The sequence below is a fragment of the Dreissena polymorpha genome, chromosome 8 (assembly GCF_020536995.1).
Source record: "Dreissena polymorpha isolate Duluth1 chromosome 8, UMN_Dpol_1.0, whole genome shotgun sequence".
Lineage (NCBI taxonomy): Eukaryota > Metazoa > Mollusca > Bivalvia > Myida > Dreissenidae > Dreissena > Dreissena polymorpha.
The window spans coordinates 26,364,045-26,383,444 of NC_068362.1; the positions used below are offsets into that span (position 1 = coordinate 26,364,045).

General features: G+C 37.5%; 1 protein-coding gene across 3 annotated transcripts in view; it reads right to left on the reverse strand.

The window, feature by feature from the left end:
• LOC127841506 (FHF complex subunit HOOK interacting protein 2A-like) overlaps positions 1 to 19,400 on the reverse strand; it is a 57,571-nt gene that overhangs the window by 3,749 nt on the left and 34,422 nt on the right. For 2 of the 3 annotated variants that reach the window (XM_052370375.1, XM_052370376.1), the window contains exons 8-17: positions 19,116 to 19,307; positions 15,052 to 15,131; positions 13,444 to 13,553; positions 12,069 to 12,642; positions 11,542 to 11,602; positions 9,222 to 9,312; positions 8,439 to 8,579; positions 7,282 to 7,422; positions 5,385 to 5,488; positions 3,863 to 3,895 (exon numbers count right to left, since the gene is read on the reverse strand). In XM_052370375.1, the coding sequence (XP_052226335.1) occupies positions 3,863 to 3,895; positions 5,385 to 5,488; positions 7,282 to 7,422; positions 8,439 to 8,579; positions 9,222 to 9,312; positions 11,542 to 11,602; positions 12,069 to 12,642; positions 13,444 to 13,553; positions 15,052 to 15,131; positions 19,116 to 19,307 (1,527 nt within the window). The remainder of the gene's footprint in view (positions 1 to 3,862; positions 3,896 to 5,384; positions 5,489 to 7,281; positions 7,423 to 8,438; positions 8,580 to 9,221; positions 9,313 to 11,541; positions 11,603 to 12,068; positions 12,643 to 13,443; positions 13,554 to 15,051; positions 15,132 to 19,115; positions 19,308 to 19,400) is intronic. The other variant, XM_052370378.1, reaches the window with a different exon arrangement.

Sequence of the window (19,400 nt, forward strand, 5' to 3'; positions counted from 1 at the left end):
GAAAGAGTTATGGTTCATGTTAGTTGCACTTCTCCTAGTTGCCATCTGTTTATATTTCAAGTTTCAAGTAAATCCCTTCAGTAGATTAAGAGTCTCCGGACAAAAATTTACTTTGTAATTAAAAAAAGGGAGATAATTAAAAAACTAAGGTAGATAGTGTTATAGTTTTTAGTCACTGCACTTCTCCTACTTGCCATCTGTTTATATTTAAAGTTTCAAGTACGGTAAATCCCTTCAGTAGATTTAGAGTTATGCTCCGGCCAAAAATTTACTTTAAAATTATATAAAAGGGGAGATAATTCAAAAACTGAGGTAGATAGAGTTATGGTTCTTGATCAGTGCACTTCTCCTAGTTATCATTTGTTTATATTTCAAGTTTCAAGTAACTCCCTTATGTAGATTTAGAGTTATGCTCCGGACAAAAATTTACTTTAACGTTATATAAAAGGGGAGATAATTCAAAAACTAAGGTAGATAGAGTTATGGTTCTTGGTCACTGCACTTTTTTTAGTTGCCATCTTTTTATATTCTAAGTTTAAAGTAAATTCATTTGGAGTTATGAACCGGAAAAAGTTTCCGACATACCGACTGACAGACGGACTTACAGATAGACGGACGGGACCAATTACTATATCCCCTCTGAAAAAATTTTGGCGGGGATAACAAGAGCACCGCATAACAGGTGCCAACGCTCAGCTGCGAAAGCTTGTCAGATTATTTTTTTTTTGAGGACACAGTGACCTTTGACCTAGTGACCCAAAATTGGGTGCGACGTGTAGAACTCATCAAGGTGCATCTACATATGAAGTTTCAAAGTTGTCGGAGGAAGCACTTTGATTTTAGAGCCAATGTTAAGGTTTTAGCACAACGCCTACGGGGGACGACAAGCTGGCTATGACAATACCTCGGGTTTTCTCCGAAAACAGACGAGCTAATCATGCAACAACACACAATGATGGTCCTTGTAGAGCCTATAGGGTTGAGCGTTAAGCTGCTGTATCAATGATGGTCCTTGTAGAGCCTATAGGGTTGAGCGTTAAGCTGCTGTATCAATGATGGTCCTTGTAGAGCCTATAGGGTTGAGCGTTAAGCTTCTGTATCAATGATGGTCCTTGTAGAGCCTATAGGGTTGAGCATTAAGCTTCTGTATCAATGATGGGCCTTGTAGAGCCTATAGGGTTGAGCGGTTAGCTGCTGTATCAATGATCGTCCTTGTAGAGCCTATATGGTTGAGCGTTAAGCTGCTGTATCAATGATGGTCCTTGTAGAGCCTATAGGGTTGAGCGTTAAGCTTCTGTATCAATGATGGGCCTTGTAGAGCCTATAGGGTTGAGCGGTTAGCTGCTGTACACATGTATCAATGATGGTCCTTGTAGAGCCTATAGGGTTGAGCGTTAAGCTGCTGTATCAATGATGGTCCTTGTAGAGCCTATAGGGTTGAGCGGTTAGCTGCTGTATCAATGATGGTCCTTGTAGAGCCTATAGGGTTGAGCGTTAAGCTTCTGTATCAATGATGGTCCTTGTAGAGCCTATAGGGTTAAGCGGTTAGCTGCTGTTTCAATGATGGTCCTTGTAGAGCCTATAGGGTTGAGCGATTAGCTGCTGTATCAATGATGGTCCTTGTAGAGCCTATAGGGTTGAGCGTTAAGCTTCTGTATCAATGATGGTCCTTGTAGAGCCTATAGGGTTGAGCGGTTAGCTGCTGTACACATGTATCAATGATGGTCCTTGTAGAGCCTATAGGGTTGAGCGTTAAGCTGCTGTATCAATGATGGTCCTTGTAGAGCCTATAGGGTTGAGCGTTAAGCTGCTGTATCAATGATGGGCCTTGTAGAGCCTATAGGGTTGAGCGTTAAGCTTCTGTATCAATGATGGTCCTTGTAGAGCCTATAGGGTTGAGCGGTTAGCTGCTGTATCAATGATGGTCCTTGTAGAGCCTATAGGGTTGAGCGTTAAGCTGCTGTATCAATGATGGTCCTTGTAGAGCCTATAGGGTTGAGCGTTGAGCTTCTGTATCAATGATGGGCCTTGTAGAGCCTATAGGGTTGAGCATTAAGCTGCTGTATCAATGATGGTCCTTGTAGAGCCTATAGGGTTGAGCGTTAAGCTGCTGTTTCAATGATGGTCCTTGTAGAGCCTATAGGGTTGAGCGTTAAGCTGCTGTATCTCAGTAAGAAATGAGCCACACTCTTTGAAAACGGGGCTAAACCCTTTCCCGCTTACATGCAAAGTGAAAATTGCAATGTGCAAACAGCATAAAACCAAAACAGCCTGCAAGTAACTTGCAGTCTGTTCAGGTTTTATGCTGTTTGCTGCTCATCAGTATCTACGGGTTTCAAATGGAGCCTAAAAACTTGAATCTAGTAAGAAAGGTCTACTATTAAATTTAACTTTCTTTGACTACAAATGTGTCAAAATACGTATCTAAGTTATAAAGGGTTAATGCTTGTGCGTAAAGTGTTGTTACAGGTCAGCTTGAGCAGTCGGCACACCAAAATCATGGACAACACTTTCTGCTCTGATAGTATTTTTTTAAAGGACATATCTGCTTAGTGAAAATGTATTTTAGGCGGAAAGTGTCTTCTCTGATAGGCCTGGGCATACTGCACAGGCTAAACTGGGACGACACTTTAATGTGACTTTATGCAGATGCATTAAGCCTACTTTTTGCAGAGAAAGGCTCACATTTAAGAAGCTATAACAGTTTTTTGTTTTTCCATCAGTATGAACAAGAGCCTAAAAGGCCATTTTGGCATTAAGAGACACTATGATTCGTTGTTAATCTTTTGAAAACATGGTCCTGGCAGAAAGATTTTCAAATTGTTAACAAGAGCTGTCACCAGGATGACTTATGTCCCACATAAACGCTTGATAGAAGTTATGAGCTTTTTTCGATATCTAAACGCAGATTTCCAAACCTAAACACGGACCCTTAGTTCAAGGTCAAGGTCACAGGGGTCAAAATTGTGTGCGTATGGAAAGGCCTTGTCCATATACACATGCATACCAAATATGAAGGTTATATCTCAAGGGACATAGAAGTAATGAGCATTTTTCGAAACCTAAACACAGATTTTGAAACCTAAACGCGGACCCTTAGTTCAACATCAAGGTCACAAGGGTCAAAACTTGTGTGCGTATGGAAAGGCCTTGTCCATATACACATGCATACCAAATATGAAGGTTATATCTCAAGGGACATAGAAGTAATGAGCATTTTTCGAAACCTAAACACAGATTTCGAAACCTAACCGCGGACCCTAAGTTCAACATCAAAGTCACAGGGGTCAACATTTTTGTGCATATGGAAAGGCCTTGATGATACATGTATACACATGCATACCAAATATGAAGGTTACATCTCAAGGGACATAGAAGTTATGAGCATTTTTTGAAACCTAAACGCAAAGTGTGACGGAAAGACGGAAGGACAGTCCGATCACTATATGCCCTCCTACCGGGGGCATAAAAAGTAGAACAATTATATAAAGATTAAATAATGGCATAAAAACAGTCCAAAAAGCAATTTTATGTTCATAGCCAAATTGCACAAGTTCATTTAAAACTGTAAAAAATGAAGTCTCTTTTTAAGTTTTAAGAAAACTGGCTGCTATTGTAGACAATTATTCACAAGTGCCCTATACCAAGAACTCACAGAGTGCTTCATGCTCAGGAGAAAAAAAAACTAGAATCTTTCCAACCTAATAATATTTGCTTAAAAAAAGGTCTTCCATGTTTTAAGACAATATGTTGTTTCTCACGCAATAGTATACTATAACCATTATGCATATTACTAGTATCGTGGAATGTTCATATTGTCAACATCCTACAATGTGAGCCTCAGTTGAGGGATTTCACTCACCTTTCAAATGTCTTGGTGGCTGCCTGTCTCACACTGCATCACAAAACATGCAAAACATTAGCCATGACACACAGAGAATCAGATACATTGGACTTGGGTTATCAACAAACACAGAGCTGTTTCTGGTCCCAATTTCTTGCCTCAGCATATGACTTGTTCTCAACAATGGAACAAAGTTAGATACAATTTAATTTCCATGCCAATTTATCTTGTCCAACGGTATTGTATTGTTACCCAGTAAAACAAGAGCTGTGTTTGTGAAACACAATGCCCCCTACTGCGCTTTTAAGCTGCACAGCAGCTATTTTAGAAACAAGGTAATATTTTGAATATAAAGGTCACAGTGACCTTGAACTTTGACCTAGTGACCTCAAACTATGTTTGATTATAGATCTCAATGAGATGCATGCACATGTGAAGTTAAACAACATAGACTCAAGTGTTTTCATTTTACGAGCAAGGTTAACGTTTTTGGACAGACACAAACATTACAATGACAGACAGACTGACAGACAGAAAGGCCAAAACACATTAACGAATGATCAGGGGGCATAAAAAAGTCATGGCACTGTAATAATTGAGAAAGACATGTTCAAGCTGTTTTATGGCAAAATAAGACCTTTGACCTCAGTGTGACCTTGACCGCTAGTGTGACATTGACCGTTAAGCTAGAGAGATGGCTATTCCACGTGACATGCTGTTTTATGATCATTAACATTTGTGTCAAGTTATATAAATATCTATCAAAATATGGCACAGGTATGGCTCAGAAAGAATGTTCGGACTCCTCTCAAAACACACTCCTACATACTAAGAGTGCAACTGCTATATGCAGCATTCTTCAAAGGGAAGGTACGGAGGGTACGAGAAAACAGCTCTGTGCTCCTTGTTTAATGAAAACAAAACAGTTCATGTCAACAAAATGCACACAAACATGAAATCAATACACTGCTACATATGACTTATTAAGATTTAACATGCCATCTGCATGCAAGACTGTTCAGAATACAAATGTATTTTGGTTTAGAAATTGGTGTGGAGAAAAGTACAATACAATTATTAAATCACTTCATGCAATAATTATCATCATTTGCTTTGTTCAAAATAAATGAAGTGAGTGACAAGACAGGCTAGAAAAACTTATTCAAACAATAAAACATACAGCTAAACATTCAGGCAAATGCATTTATTCAAGCAAATCAAAACTAAGAAATTACATTAACATTGAAAAACATAAACTGATCAAGAAACTTCATTCCATTAGCTTCAAACAGATTGAATACAAGCCTTTTCTCTATAAACAGGGTTTAAGCCATGTGCGTTCTGCACGGGCCAATCAGGGAAGACACTTTCTGCCTTAACTGGATTTTCACTAAGAAGAAACTTCCATTTAATGATAAATACCATAAAAGCCGAAAGTGTCGTCACTGATGCAGTCTGCACAAGATTATCTAGGATGACACTGAACGCACATGCATTAAATCCCCTTTTCCCATAGCAAGGGTCATATCTATGAACCCACCTGTGCATTGAGGACGACTGCCCCATAAGCCTACGTCTTACACGGTACAACTTCACACCAAGGTCTCGCTCCACAGAAAATTGGCTCTGAATCTCTGAGGCAATCTAAAACGTTGCATTGTCATGGAAGGTTTGTATCACAAAAGCAAGGGGTTTATTGTAACTGCAAATTGTAAAATTAGGTAATGGCTAAAACAAGCTTGTTCTACAAATTAGCTAATGGCTTATCAGAAACTAATCTGACTTAAATAAATTGACCACCGTTTTTCTTTGTATAAACCCAATACCATTTCTAATCAGAAAAAATCCATTTCAATATATTATGTGTTATCTTTTTTGCTAGGAACATTTTTCAGAGAGTGGGAACCAAACCAATGAAAAACAGATAAAATACAAAAAAAGTTTGTAAATCATTAATTCCCCTCCTTAAACATGCATGACAATTTATGACATCTCTCCCCTAAAAGGATAAATAAGCCAGCCTTGAAAATGTATCTATACATAGGGTATATTGTTTAATAACTTACTGGATCAGTTTTTTTTGCAAACATCCTGTCTAAGTTAACTGTCAATGCTTAAACTAATTATATGCGTCCCTTTTCCATATTTTGTTTTATCATAATAGAAAGTCTGTTTATGGCTTTATTATTATGGGTATTAAGTGTAATAAAACTTCTTAATGTAAATAAATCAATATAAAGTAAAAGCCTGTGTGACATTGACCTTTGACATATTTACCTCAACAACAATATTGAGACCGACAAAAGGATTCAAAGACAACAATAATTTATGGTATTGATACATGCGCATTACCATTACCAAGAACGATGAGGGTCTAAAGCCAAGTTGTTGAACAGTCTGGACACAAATCATAACAAGGGACAAAATTGTCACACAACCAGGTTTTCAATAAAAAAAAGTCTGATAAAGGAAAACAACTTCAACTCAAAATGTGCATTGCTACTGATTGTTCATCACAGTTTGAACTTGGCCTTAAGATCATCTAGATAAAACTTGTGACAAAGTTTGGTGAAGATCGGATGAAAAGTATTTGAATTAGAGAGCGGAAACCATTCTCAATGTTTAAAACGCACTAAGTGACCCCGTGACCTAGTTTTTGACCAAGCAAGGCCCATGTTCGAACTTGGCCTTAAGATCATCTAGATAAAACTTGTGACCAAGTTTGGTGAAGATCAGAAGTAAACTACTTCAATAAGAGAGCGGACATCATTCTGAATGTTTAAAACGCATCAAGTGACCCCGTGACCTAGTTTTTGACCCGGCAAGGCCCATGTTCGAACTCGGCCTTAAGATCATCTAGATAAAACTTCTGACCAAGTTTGGTGAAGAACGGATGAAAACTACTTGAATTAGAGAGCGGACACCATGCTGAATGTTAAAAAACGCACTAAGTGACCCCATGACCTAGTTTTTGACCCGGCATGACCCATATTCAAACTTGACCTAGACATCATCTAGATACAACTTCTGACCAAGTTTGTTGAAGATCGGATGAAAAAAACTTGAAATAGAGAGCGGACACAAGCTTGTTCCGTCCGCCCGCCAGCATTCGCCAATCTAATAACCAGTTTTTTCCTTCGGAAAACCTGGTTAAAAATCTGTTCTTTTGAAATTATTTCTCTTTAACAAGTAATTTAATGCAATTGCATGATGGATATGGTGTCCACCTAGCAACTGGGGGGTCAAGAGTTTGCTCCCCACTATAAAAGATTTCTTTAGATATACCCAATCTACATCAAGTACTGTTTTTACCCAGGAAATGGACTCGAAAGCGTTTCAACAATACTAAGGCTTTCCATGCAATTGAAATATTATTTAATAATAAGTATAAATAATATTCTATAAATACATATTTTCAAAACTAACAACTTATGTACCTTCTTGAAGACTGTGTGAAGGTTTCTGGTTCCCTGTCTCAGTGGCAGGTATGGTTCCAGTAGAAACTCATGTAGGCAAGGGTGGGGAACCAGAGCCAGCTTGGATACCACTGACGTCAGTTGGAGATTGATCGGGTAGCTCTGTCAAAACAAAGGTGTTATCATTTATATTTTTTGAAAACTTAAGTAAAAATAAAAGCAGTCACAAATAAAGTCTACCAGTAATGTCCTACATGTCGCCTGCTATTTATTATTCTGGTCTTTAGACATGCTTTTAAATGTTTTAATCAATATTTTTTGTACCATTTTGTTAACAGAAATCTATGAATTAAGAATGTAAATTTTAACTCAAATTTTCACCAGAAGCAACTGAAGTTTATGTTCCCATAAGAATTTTCCCATAAGAATCTTTATGAATGCTTATCTTATCAAGCTTAAAAAATACAACACCAGGTCAAAAGTCACAACCTCTAAAAAAAATCCTGCCACTCTGTACACCATAATGAAAATCAGTTTTTACCCCCTGGACAGTATGCACCTTATTTTGAGAAAACTTGTCCAAACAGGCTCCTCAGAGTCGACACTTTCCACCTAAACCGGATTTTTTGCTAAGTAGAGACTTCCTTTATACACAAAATTATATAAAAGAGGAAAAGGTGGTCCCTGATAAGCCCGTGAAGACAGCACAGGCTAATCTGGGGTGACAGTTAATTCACACGAATTAAGCCCATGTTACCCATAACAAGGCTCACACTGTACAGGAGGGTGTAAACATAAATGAGCATTGTTCTGAGAAAACTGGACATAATGCATGTGCGTAAAGTGTCGGCCCATATTAGCCTGTGCAGTCTGCACAGGCTAATCAGGGACGACACATTTCCAACTAAATTGGATTTTTGCTAAGAAGAGACTTCATTTAAACAAAAAATGTCATAAAAGCGGAAAGTGTCGTCCCTGATTAGCCTGTGTGGATTGCACAGGCTAATCTGGGACGACACTTTACGCACATGCATTATGCCCAGTTTTCTCAGAACACAACTCAATTTACATCATCTTGTATGGGATGGCAGGACTGTTTTCAGAGGCTGGGACTTGAGACCTGATTTGGTATTTTTAAAGCTTTTGCCCAGTTTTCCAAGAACTAGGCTCATACGTACTTGATCGAGCAGATGTGAGAGCCTGTCTAGAACCATTCGCAGAAAGGCCCCTTCATAGAACTGTGGGACGGGCTCAGACTTGTTACCTGATTGTGCAGTCGCGTAGCCCCCACTCTTACATGCATCTACCAGGCTGGAGAACTAGAGAATATGACAGCTTGGTTACAAAAATTCAGAATTAACTTATAAAATGGTTTATTTACAAGGTGTCATGATTTTGTTTAAACTAGAATGTCCAGACTTTGTTTAAACTAATATGTCTATATTTTAGCTCCGATTTGGAAAAACCACGCATAACGTATGTGTGTAAAGCGTCATCCCAAATTGGCCTGGGCTGTCCAAACAGGCTCATTAAGGACGACACTTTCCAGTTTTATGGATATTTTTTTTTCAACGTAGTTTTTTCTGATGAAAACTAGACTTTGAATGACACTGCAGAATAGTGAGAACAAGACTATTGGAAAGCAATATATGTCCCCTACCGGCTCCACCATTGTCAGATTTTGTTTATATATTTGTAGCCATAGCAACGAGAATTTTTGACGTAGGAACAAAATGAAATGACGTGCATGATGTCCATATTGCCATCTATCCATGCTTCAAGTTTCATGAACAAATATTAAGAACTTTCAAAGTTATCGCAGGATCCAGACAAGTGTGACAGACTCACGGACTGACGGACACACAGATCGCAAACCTTAAGTCCCCTCCGGTCAAACCGGAAGGGGACAAAAATGCAAGATGAGCCTAAACACGTATTGTTGCATATTAAATGACAGTCACCTGTTTATGGGCATCCTTGAGGTACATGTCATAGCCACTGTCAGATGTTTGGTTGCTGGATTTCAGGTCCTCCGGTAGGAGCGTCAGGAAACTGTGGACGAACCATAGAGATTTTCTTTTCTTTTATGATCAAAGTTCTTGGAAACAGGGCAAAATGCATGAAGTGTTGTACCAGATTAGCTTGTGCGGTCTACAGAAGCTAATAAGGGACAACACTATGACTAAACTGGATTATCACTAAGAAGAGACCACTTTAAACACAAAATACCATAAAAATGGAAAGTGTCTTTCCAGCTTAGCCTGTGCATTCTTAACAGGCTAATCTGTGACAACATCTTATGCGCATTAAACCCTGTTTTTCCAGAGCAAGGCTCACTTTTTTTATTTATCTTTTTTTTACCATGCAATTAACAGCTTTAGCTTCGTTGCAAATGTGACTTACACCACCAAACCACTTTTTCAGCTATCTTCAGGGTAATTAACTCAGGAATGAGTTGATTACTGGGCATAAAAAAGTCTGGCACATAAAACACCTCATGATCTATTTTCAGTTTCAATTTAATAACTGGAGAAGTGTTGAAGCAATTCGCTTCACCAACTTATAATATTTGATAGGGCCAAGCAATCAACAACCTGACCTGCACTGTGACTCCATTTTACCCCCTCACCCCCACTGCAGGGGTATGATGATCAAGAGCTCTTATGCAAAAGAGCTTAATTGTAAGAAAAAATGGGCATGATGCAAGAACGTAAATTGTCATCTTAGATTAGCAATTGCAGTCCACACAGGCTTATATGGGATGACACTTTCCGTCTCAACTGGATTTGGGCTATTTGAGACAACCTTTAAACAAACAAAAGCACCTCATAACGGGTGCCAACGCTCGGCTGCGAAAGCTTGTCAGAATGATTTTTTATTATTTTTTTTTAGAGGTCAGTGACCTTGATCTTTGACCTAGTGACCCAAAACTGGGTGTGGCGTGTAGAACTCATCAAGGTGCATCTACATATGAAGTATCAAAGTTGTAGGTGGAAGCACTTTGATTTTAGAGCCAATGTTAAGGTTTTAGCATGACGCCTACGGCGGACAGCTGACGGCGGATGACACAATGAGCTGGCAATGACAATACCTCGTGTTTTCTCCGAAAACAGCAGAGCTAAAATAACATAAACACTGCAGAGGCTAATCTGGGACGACACTGAACCCACATGTATTAAAACCGGTTTTCCCAGAGCAAGGCTCATAAGAACAAAACCATACATTAGCATGAAAGGTCGTTGTTCATTGGTCAATTAACAATGATAATGAAAACAATTTAGATTCTTTCAGGATTCATGAACAACTGAATTTTAAATAGAAATGAGAACTAGTATTTACAATGCTGTGATTAGACTAAAAACATTTTATTAATGTGCATTTTTTATAAAAATGATTTTCTTCCCTGTGAAAGCAATCAGAAACGAGCAATCAGGTAAGAATAAGCAATTTAGAAAGAAGTGCACAGCTCAAAAGCTTTAACTTAAAACTTGCAATAAACTATAAATTATAAATTATTTGTTTGAATTGTTTGAAATATATATTATATATACTATACTCTATTTTGTTAATGCATGTGTTTCACAAATTAGATGATAAAATAACAATATTTTATATAAATATTTTGATATAATTGATTCTAATATGGCAATAAAAATATTCATCATGATGGTATTTTTTATCAGCTGCATAATACAACAAGAGCACCGCATAACAGGTGCCACGCTCGGCTGCGGGTGCAGTTTTGAATAAAATGAAAGCTTGTCAGATTTTTTTTTTTTTAAGAGGTCACAGTAACCTTGACCTTTGACCCAAAGATGGGTGTGGCATGTAAAACTAATCAAGGTGCAGCTTCATATGAAGTTTCAAAGTTGTAGGTTGAAGCACTTTGATTTAAGAGCCAATGTTCAAAACCTTGACAAAATGTCAAGGTTTTAGCACGACGCGGATGGCGGACAACGACCGACACGACGAACTGGCTATGACAATACCTTGGGTTTTCACCAAAAACAGCCGAGCTAAAAATGGGTGGCACATCAAAAGCAGTCTGATCAAAAGCTACCCTTTCTGATATAATGTCACCCAAGATCTTTTTATCTCATGAGCCAACAGGGTAGTTCCTGACCTGACAGTATACAACACATTTTTGCATGACTTTTTGCATGACGCGGCTCACTTTCTTGCATCATGATAATGGTCAATATTTGTGAGTTTAACATGAAATTGCAATAGATGAATACAGAGTCAACATGTGAGTCTAAATAGGAATGTTCTTGTGCTTACCAGTTTACAACCTTATGTACCTCTGTCTGTAAATGTTGAGGAGTAGACATGGGGGAGAATTCTGTAAAAGAAAACACAAAAACTATGTTTGATCACTAAATAGATACATGTAATGTAACCTTAAATCATTTTATATACATACATGTATCTTGAAATGTGTAATATTCCAACAACAAAAAAGTGAATTTAATTTGGATTATTTAATGACACAAATAAAATGGTGTATTGTCTATTACTTCAATTAACTTTGAACTAACATGATTTAATTTAAGCATTCTTTATCTGGAAATTTGGACCCAGAATATTTTAACTATTTAATAAGATGACTATTTTATACTTATACATAAGGCACCACTTATTAACCTTTCAGTTAATCACAATTTTTTTATGTTTGTGCTCGTGCAATTGGCTATTGGCAATTTACAACATCAACCATTTTTGATAAAACTGATTAATTGATAATACATGCAATATTTTTAACATACAATTAAACAAATCCAGTGGTTGTATATGCAGTCAATTCTGACCTGTCTCTGAACCGGCACCATTATCATCTGGTTTACATTGCACATCTTTAGATTCTCCTTTGCTGGTTTGCTTGTGTTTGCCCTCAGCAGAGTCACCAGCATCCTTACAACCTTCAGAGATCACCACCTCTGGATCCTTAGCCTCAATCTCACACGACTCTACTTTACTGGATGTTGAACTGTCAGATTCTTTCTCACTTTCAGCATTATCACTTTGGCGACCTGAGATTTCTGGCAAAGACTCACTGATAACCTCCCTTTTGTCTTTTGTTATTCCTGAGCCATTTTTAGAACTTTCCTCTTTGCAAATTTGGTTCACAGTATTCGATTCCACATTAATTTTACCATCTTTAACTTCTACTGTATTTGTGTTAACTCCATCAGTCTTTGAAGGGTTATTGTATGAAGGATGTACACATGCATCGGTATTGCACTCGAGTTCATAAGATTTTCTCTTTGCCAAGAGGTCAATGTACTGTCTGTGTTCTAGATTGCGCAAGACAAGATTGTGGAGGATGTGCTCATCATCTTTTTGTAGTAGGGTGTCAAACAGTTGTAAAGTGATCAGCGCAATCTGAAAAATACATACAGAAACTGGTGTATTGATAAAAATATGCTTTTATACGAGTTGCACAATTGGAAAACGGGGCATAATACAGTGTTGTCCTAGATTAGCATGTGCAGACTGCACAGCTAACCAGTGATGACACTCTCCGCTTTGCAGGTATTTTTCGTTTAAAGGAAGTATCTTGTCAGCAAAAATCTGGTTTGGGTGGAAAGTATCCTCCTTGAATAGCCTATTCAGACTGCGCAGGCTAATCTGTGACATCACTTAACGCATTTAATCCATTTCCAGAACAAGGCTCATTTGTTACAATCACTTTTTTGTCTTCAGTGCAACATTTTATTTTCTCTGTATAATATTACATACATACGTAGAATATTACATACATACATACATAAATACATACAAAGCATTTTATATGGTATTATGAATTTCATAGACAGAGTGTTTCATGTACAGCTACTTGATGGGTATAACAAGGGACTGGATTCTTAATCTTTATCTTAATCTTTCATCTGGTCTAACCCATTCCCACTCAGAGGCAACTGAAAATGGCTATGTGCAAACATCATAAACCAGAACAGCCTGCTAGTAACTCAGTCTGTTCAGGTTTTATGCTGTTTGCTGCTCATCAGTATCTGAGGGTTGGATCTAAAGCCTTGAATCTACATAAATTTACCTTTCTAAGGGACTACAAACATGTCAAAATACGTATGTAAGTGGTAAAGAGTTAATTGTATTTTTTGTAAATTTCAAAAGTGTGTTTCATACTAATTACAAACCCATTCAAGTCATTTGTTACACGCTCACCTCCTCTGACAGGCCAGAACAGCGTTGTATGAGTCGGGCCCTCAATGAGTCCCCGGGGTCATCCGGTGCTTCAGGCTTCCTGGTGTCCCCCAGTAGAAACAGCACCAGCTCTGCAAGTTTGTGTATATGAGCCCCACTCTGCAAGACCTTGCATTAATGCATGAGCATAAACTGTCATCCCAGATTAGCCTGCGCAGAAGACTTATCAGGGATAACACTTTCCGCTTTATGGCATTTTTCCTTTAAAAGAAGACTCTTTTTAAAGATAATCCAGTCAAGGCCGAAGGTGTTGTCCCTGATTAGCCTGTAAGGAGTTCCCAGAAAACGGCTCAAATAAGCTGATAGATAGTAATAAGCATACATGGCCAAAGAAATGTCTATAAAGCCTAGGTGGGCAGACCCGAGATAAAGACCCAGACTTTCATGTCATGAATGTTCACGGAAGCAGTTTTATATTATATCATTGCTTATAGAGCAAGAAAATGTAGCATGATTGCCTATACTAATCTAGAGAACCTATGCAAGGTTTATGCAAAGTTTTCTAGTCAAGGGTTAAAAAGCGAGAATTCCCATCACAGTTCTGATGTCATATATGGTAGTTTCTGGTTGAGTCGTGGGTTCTTGTTGAGTCGTGGTTACAGAGATCGCGTGAAGTTACATGATAAATAGTTCCAAAATTATGCATTAGGTAGGAAAAAAGTTTTTGACCAGGTCACCATCATTTTTTTATCAAAAATGCGACAAAAAAAGGTCATTATTGTAATTCATCAGAGCTCTAATAAAATATTTCCTCTTTTATAAATTGTTCATATAGTGTTCTAAGTAAAACAAAATCGTTTATTTATGATTATTTTCCATACTACATTGTCTGTTGACATTTTTTCGCAAGAAGTTACTCTCCTCTTCAATGTCAGTTTTAAGGCTATTTATAGATATGCAAATCTTAAAATTGGAATAGCCAATCAGAATACATGACTCAACAAGATAACATTTTCAAGATGGCAGTTTGACACTATCAAGACAATCGATTATTTATTATTATTACTGACGATAAACATTTGGGAAAAAGCAACAAATATAAAGATCAAAGGTTAATAATTATGTTTATAATGAATCATACTCATAAATTTATAAAATATTTGTGGTGTAACCACTTTATGAAAATTACCCACGACTCAACCAACATATAGCATACTATTCTTTTAAAATCAAGGTAAAGAAAGAAAATATAAATATAAAGCATGTATACTACTATACAAAATTGAGTTGTCAATTTAGAGGTATTTATGCAGGAACAAGGTACAAAGTGACAACATTTCCATTAAGTCACATTAGGCGAGTCTTAATACTGTTGCACTCATGTGTCAACTCAGTGTAGCCTGTGAAGTGCACATAGGCTAAACAGGTATGATGGTTTTCTGTTTAAAAAAAAATGGAATTATTCTTTTAAAAGAAGTCACTCCTACGCAAAAAGCCAGTCTATTCGTAAAGTGTCACCCCCAATGAGCCTGTGTGCATTACACAGGCTAGTCTGGGAAGACATTTTACACACAAGCATTAAGCCCCATTTTCCCAGAGCAAGACTCTAATGTATAGAAGTATATGTACCTGAGAGCAGTCTTGGAGAGCAGACAGTACGCAGACATCGGGTCATGTAGGCAGTTGCAGTGATACAGCCACTCTCTGACCTGTACAAACAGGCATTACAACTATTGCAGGACAAACGTTTTAAAAAACAGACAAAAAAAGCAAATTTTCGACATCATATACAGTCAATCTTGTGGATGCGACCACTTGATTTAAGAGACCTTTGTCTTATGCCACCACTTTAAATTCCCCCGAGCATTTTTACTCTATTTTGATATTGTATTAAGCCACTTTTTTAGTATGGTCTAAATGATCAGAGTTGGCCTAAGAATTGAACAGTAGTTATTCAGTCATCTGACTATCTTATCAGATTCATTCTTACCCTCTGATAACTTTAATTTTAATTAACATCCTTACTCAAACGTTTTACTTCTATTTACACAGTGATAAATAATTAAATTATTGTTTCTTAATTGCAATAATTACAATGACTATGTTCACTGGTATGTTTCTCAATGGACTTGTTTCTCGTCCCTGTAATCTCGTCAATTGCATATGATTACACATTTACTCAACTATAGAAGAGGGCCAAAGACCCTAAGACCCTCACCTGAGACCCCAAAGGAACTTAACTGTTCTGAGCAAGAAGTGTCCACAAAGTTTTACAATATAATTCTCAGGAAAAATGCTGCAACTAGAGCTTTGTAACAGACGTGACGTATACCCCCACGTGCCGCATTGACACAGACTATTTTGCATGCTGTCTTCACAAAACAAGAGAATGTAATTTATGGCAATTTTTTAGAATTGTTATGCCATTATTATATACAGCCATTTTGACCTTTAAAATCTTGAATTCTTACCCATGACACAGTCACACGCCGTCCAATGACTGTGAACAAAATTAATGTAGAGAGTCATTTTAAAATCTCACAATGAATGACATAGTTATGGTCCAGACAAGATCATTTATTGCCATTTTTGACCTTTGAACTAAAAGTGTGACCTTGACCTTGAAGATATCTACCTAATTCTTTCGCGCGACACACCGTCCAATGATAGTGAACAAAAGAGCCAAATGATTTAAAAATCTCACAATAAATGGCATAGTTAAGGTGCCGGACATGCTCATTTATGGCCATTTTTGACCTTTGAACTCAAAGTGTGACCTTGACCTTGGATACATCACGTAATTCTTTCGCGCGACACACCGTCCAATGATGGTGAACAAATGTGCCAAATGATTTTAAAATCTCACAATGAAAGACATAGTTATGGCCCGGACAAGCTCATTTATGGCCATACTTTACTTTTGAACTCAAAGTGTGACCTAGACCTTGGAGATATCAACGTAATTTTTTCGCGCGACACACCATCCCATGATGGTGAACAAATGTGCCAAATGATTTTTAAATATCACAATGAACGACATTGTTATGGCCCGGATAATCTCATTTATGGCCAGTTTTGACCTTTGAACTTTAAGTGTGACCTTGACCTTGGAGATATGGACGTAATTCTTTCGCGCAACACACCGTCCAATTATGGTGAACAAATGTGCCAAATAATTTTAAAATCTTACAATGAATGACATAGTTATGGCCCCGACAAGCTAATTTATGATCGTTGAACTCAAAGTGTGACCTTGACCTTGGAGATATCGATGTAATTCTTTCGCGCGACATACCGTCCACTGATGGTGAACAAATTTACCAAAAGGTTTTAAAATCTCACAATAAATTACAAAGTTATGGCCCAGACAAGCTTTTGACCTTTAAACCCCAAGTGTGACCTTGACCTTGGAGATATCAACGTACTTTTTTCATACGACACACCGTCCCATGATGGTGAACAAATGTACCGAGTCATTTTAAAATCTAATGATAAATGACATAGTTATGGTGCGGACAAACTTTCGGTTTAAAACACACTAAGTGACCCCGTGACCTAGTTTTCGACCTGTCATGTTCCATATTCAAACTTGACCTAGACATCATCTAGATACAACTTGTGACCAAGTTTGGTGAAGATCGGATGAAATTTCGGGACAGACAGACAGACCGACCGACGGACCGACAGACAGACCGACAAAGTGACTCATATATAGCCCCCATTACCAGTAATGGGGGTATAATAACCGTCAGCCATGTTTTTTTGCACATACCACAATCTTTCACAAATCAATCCTGATATCTATGGCAACGCAATTGTTTTATATTCTAAGCAGTTTTTATGATGAGCAAGTCCAAAAAGTGATATCTATTCTAGAATGTTAACAGAGCTGTCACCATAGGATGACATATGCCCCCAAAAAAAGCTTTTTCGAAACCTAGGCCTTGTCCATATAAACATGCAGACCAAATATGAAGGTTACATCTGAAGCGACATAGAAGTAATGAGCATTTTTCGAAACCTAAACGCAAAGACGAACAGACAGACACACAGACAGACAGACAGATGGTCAGGCATGCGATTACTATATGCCCACCTTCGGGGCATAAAAATGGCCAAATCTGAAGTGCTGTTGATCTTGATATTGTACATGTAGTTTAACAAGTAACAATTACATTTTATATCACTGACAATTAGCCTCACCATCACATTCACATAGAGAACGGGTCTGTGCATCTGTGCCTCAGTGAAATGGCTTGGAAAATATACAACTTATCTCAAAAACGAAACTATACAACTCAAAACACCAAGAAGCAGTGGGTTTTTTGGGTTCAAATTTGGGGATAAATTTCAGCCCAATTCCCAATTAAAAATTACTGTGAAACCATTATTAATCGTCAGGCATTAATTTTCATAAATTTTGTCAGTCGACCGATCGGCGAATTTAAGATCCTAACGAACAATCATGCTCTATGTTTGAACAAAAACAAACACTAAGTTGAACAATATTTTAAAACTTTACCGTAGACATGAGGCATTAAATTCCAACATAATCCATGCACACATTCACTGCTGTTTCGTAATCAAGATTAATCCGGTTTTGACACAAAGGGATGTAGATTACACAAGGTACTTAACTGACACGTTACACTTCTTTAAAACGCGTGTGCAGTACAGCTGTATCGAATGCGTTGACTTTGTTTATGTAGAATGGTAATGAATTAGCGCTAATTGTTTATAACTTTATTACCTATTAGGTGCATAATGTTTTTCAGGGTTGTTGCATATTAGCCATCACGCAGCGAATGTCGATGAAAGACAATAAACCAAATGAAAAGATGACGATGTGTGATCAACATGCGTATTTATCACAAATTAATAAAGAATATTTTAATTGCTGTTTGTTGTTTGATTGATTGCGTTTAACCACACTTATTACTATTTTATATGTATCAATTTATTTATTTTTAAATTATTTACATTATTGATTTATATACCGGTAGTTTACTTTTTAAGAACAAACACACACATAGAGTTTATAATTTTAATGTTGATATCAGAATAAAAAAGCATTTTATTTGAAAAAAAAAACACTTAACAATCTGGAACCTCTTTCGTATAACACAAACAGTTTTAAAACGGTATTGACAGCATTTTAATAAAAATCATACCAACTATTATATTATTACTGTATTATAATAATAGAATAAGACTAATTGGCAATTGGCTTCGTTGTTACAAACACTCGTTAACGGTTATTCGATCCCACGTGTCAGACAATGAACGTGTGAATGGCATACATTAAGAGGGTCCATAACTGTCCCTTGATAACAAAAGACTAGTTAATTGGCAGTTGACAAACAGGCCCCACCTCCTGCAGTGATTCTCAAGTGTGTTCCCGCATTCGTACCACGATTTTTCGCAACTGCGATTGATCGCGAATATGTATTACACACAAATCGGATATTGACTGACGCATTTTTTTAAAATTCAAAATCAGAAATCGGCGAATTTAAGTGCTGACGAAATCGTCATTTTTATAAAAATGACGAAATTTTGTGCTGTCGAAAATAAATGGTTTCACAGTACCATAAATTTCCCAATTTTAGTTTCAAAGCTACCTTTACCCAATTAACAGGGCCCAAACCACAGTCCCAAAATGGTACAAAAAAAACCAAACAGGAAGTACCCACATCTGTAGAAGGTCTGCCTGGAAGTGGGGAACCAGAAACTGCTGATGAATGTTTCTGGCCAAAGCTTCAGACACAATTGGGTTGGCGACCGATGCAAGTTGGTCACAGTAGTCGAGCCACGATAGGAACGAGACCAACTGACGTTTCCCAGCGAATGTTTGTTCATCTTCACTTCGTGTGACGACCTCCAGGCTGTAATAAGCAGTTTTTGTAAGAGCCTTGTTCTCAGAAAACAGGTCTCAATGCAAGTGCCTAAAGTGAAGTCCAAGATTTGCCGTAGCATTC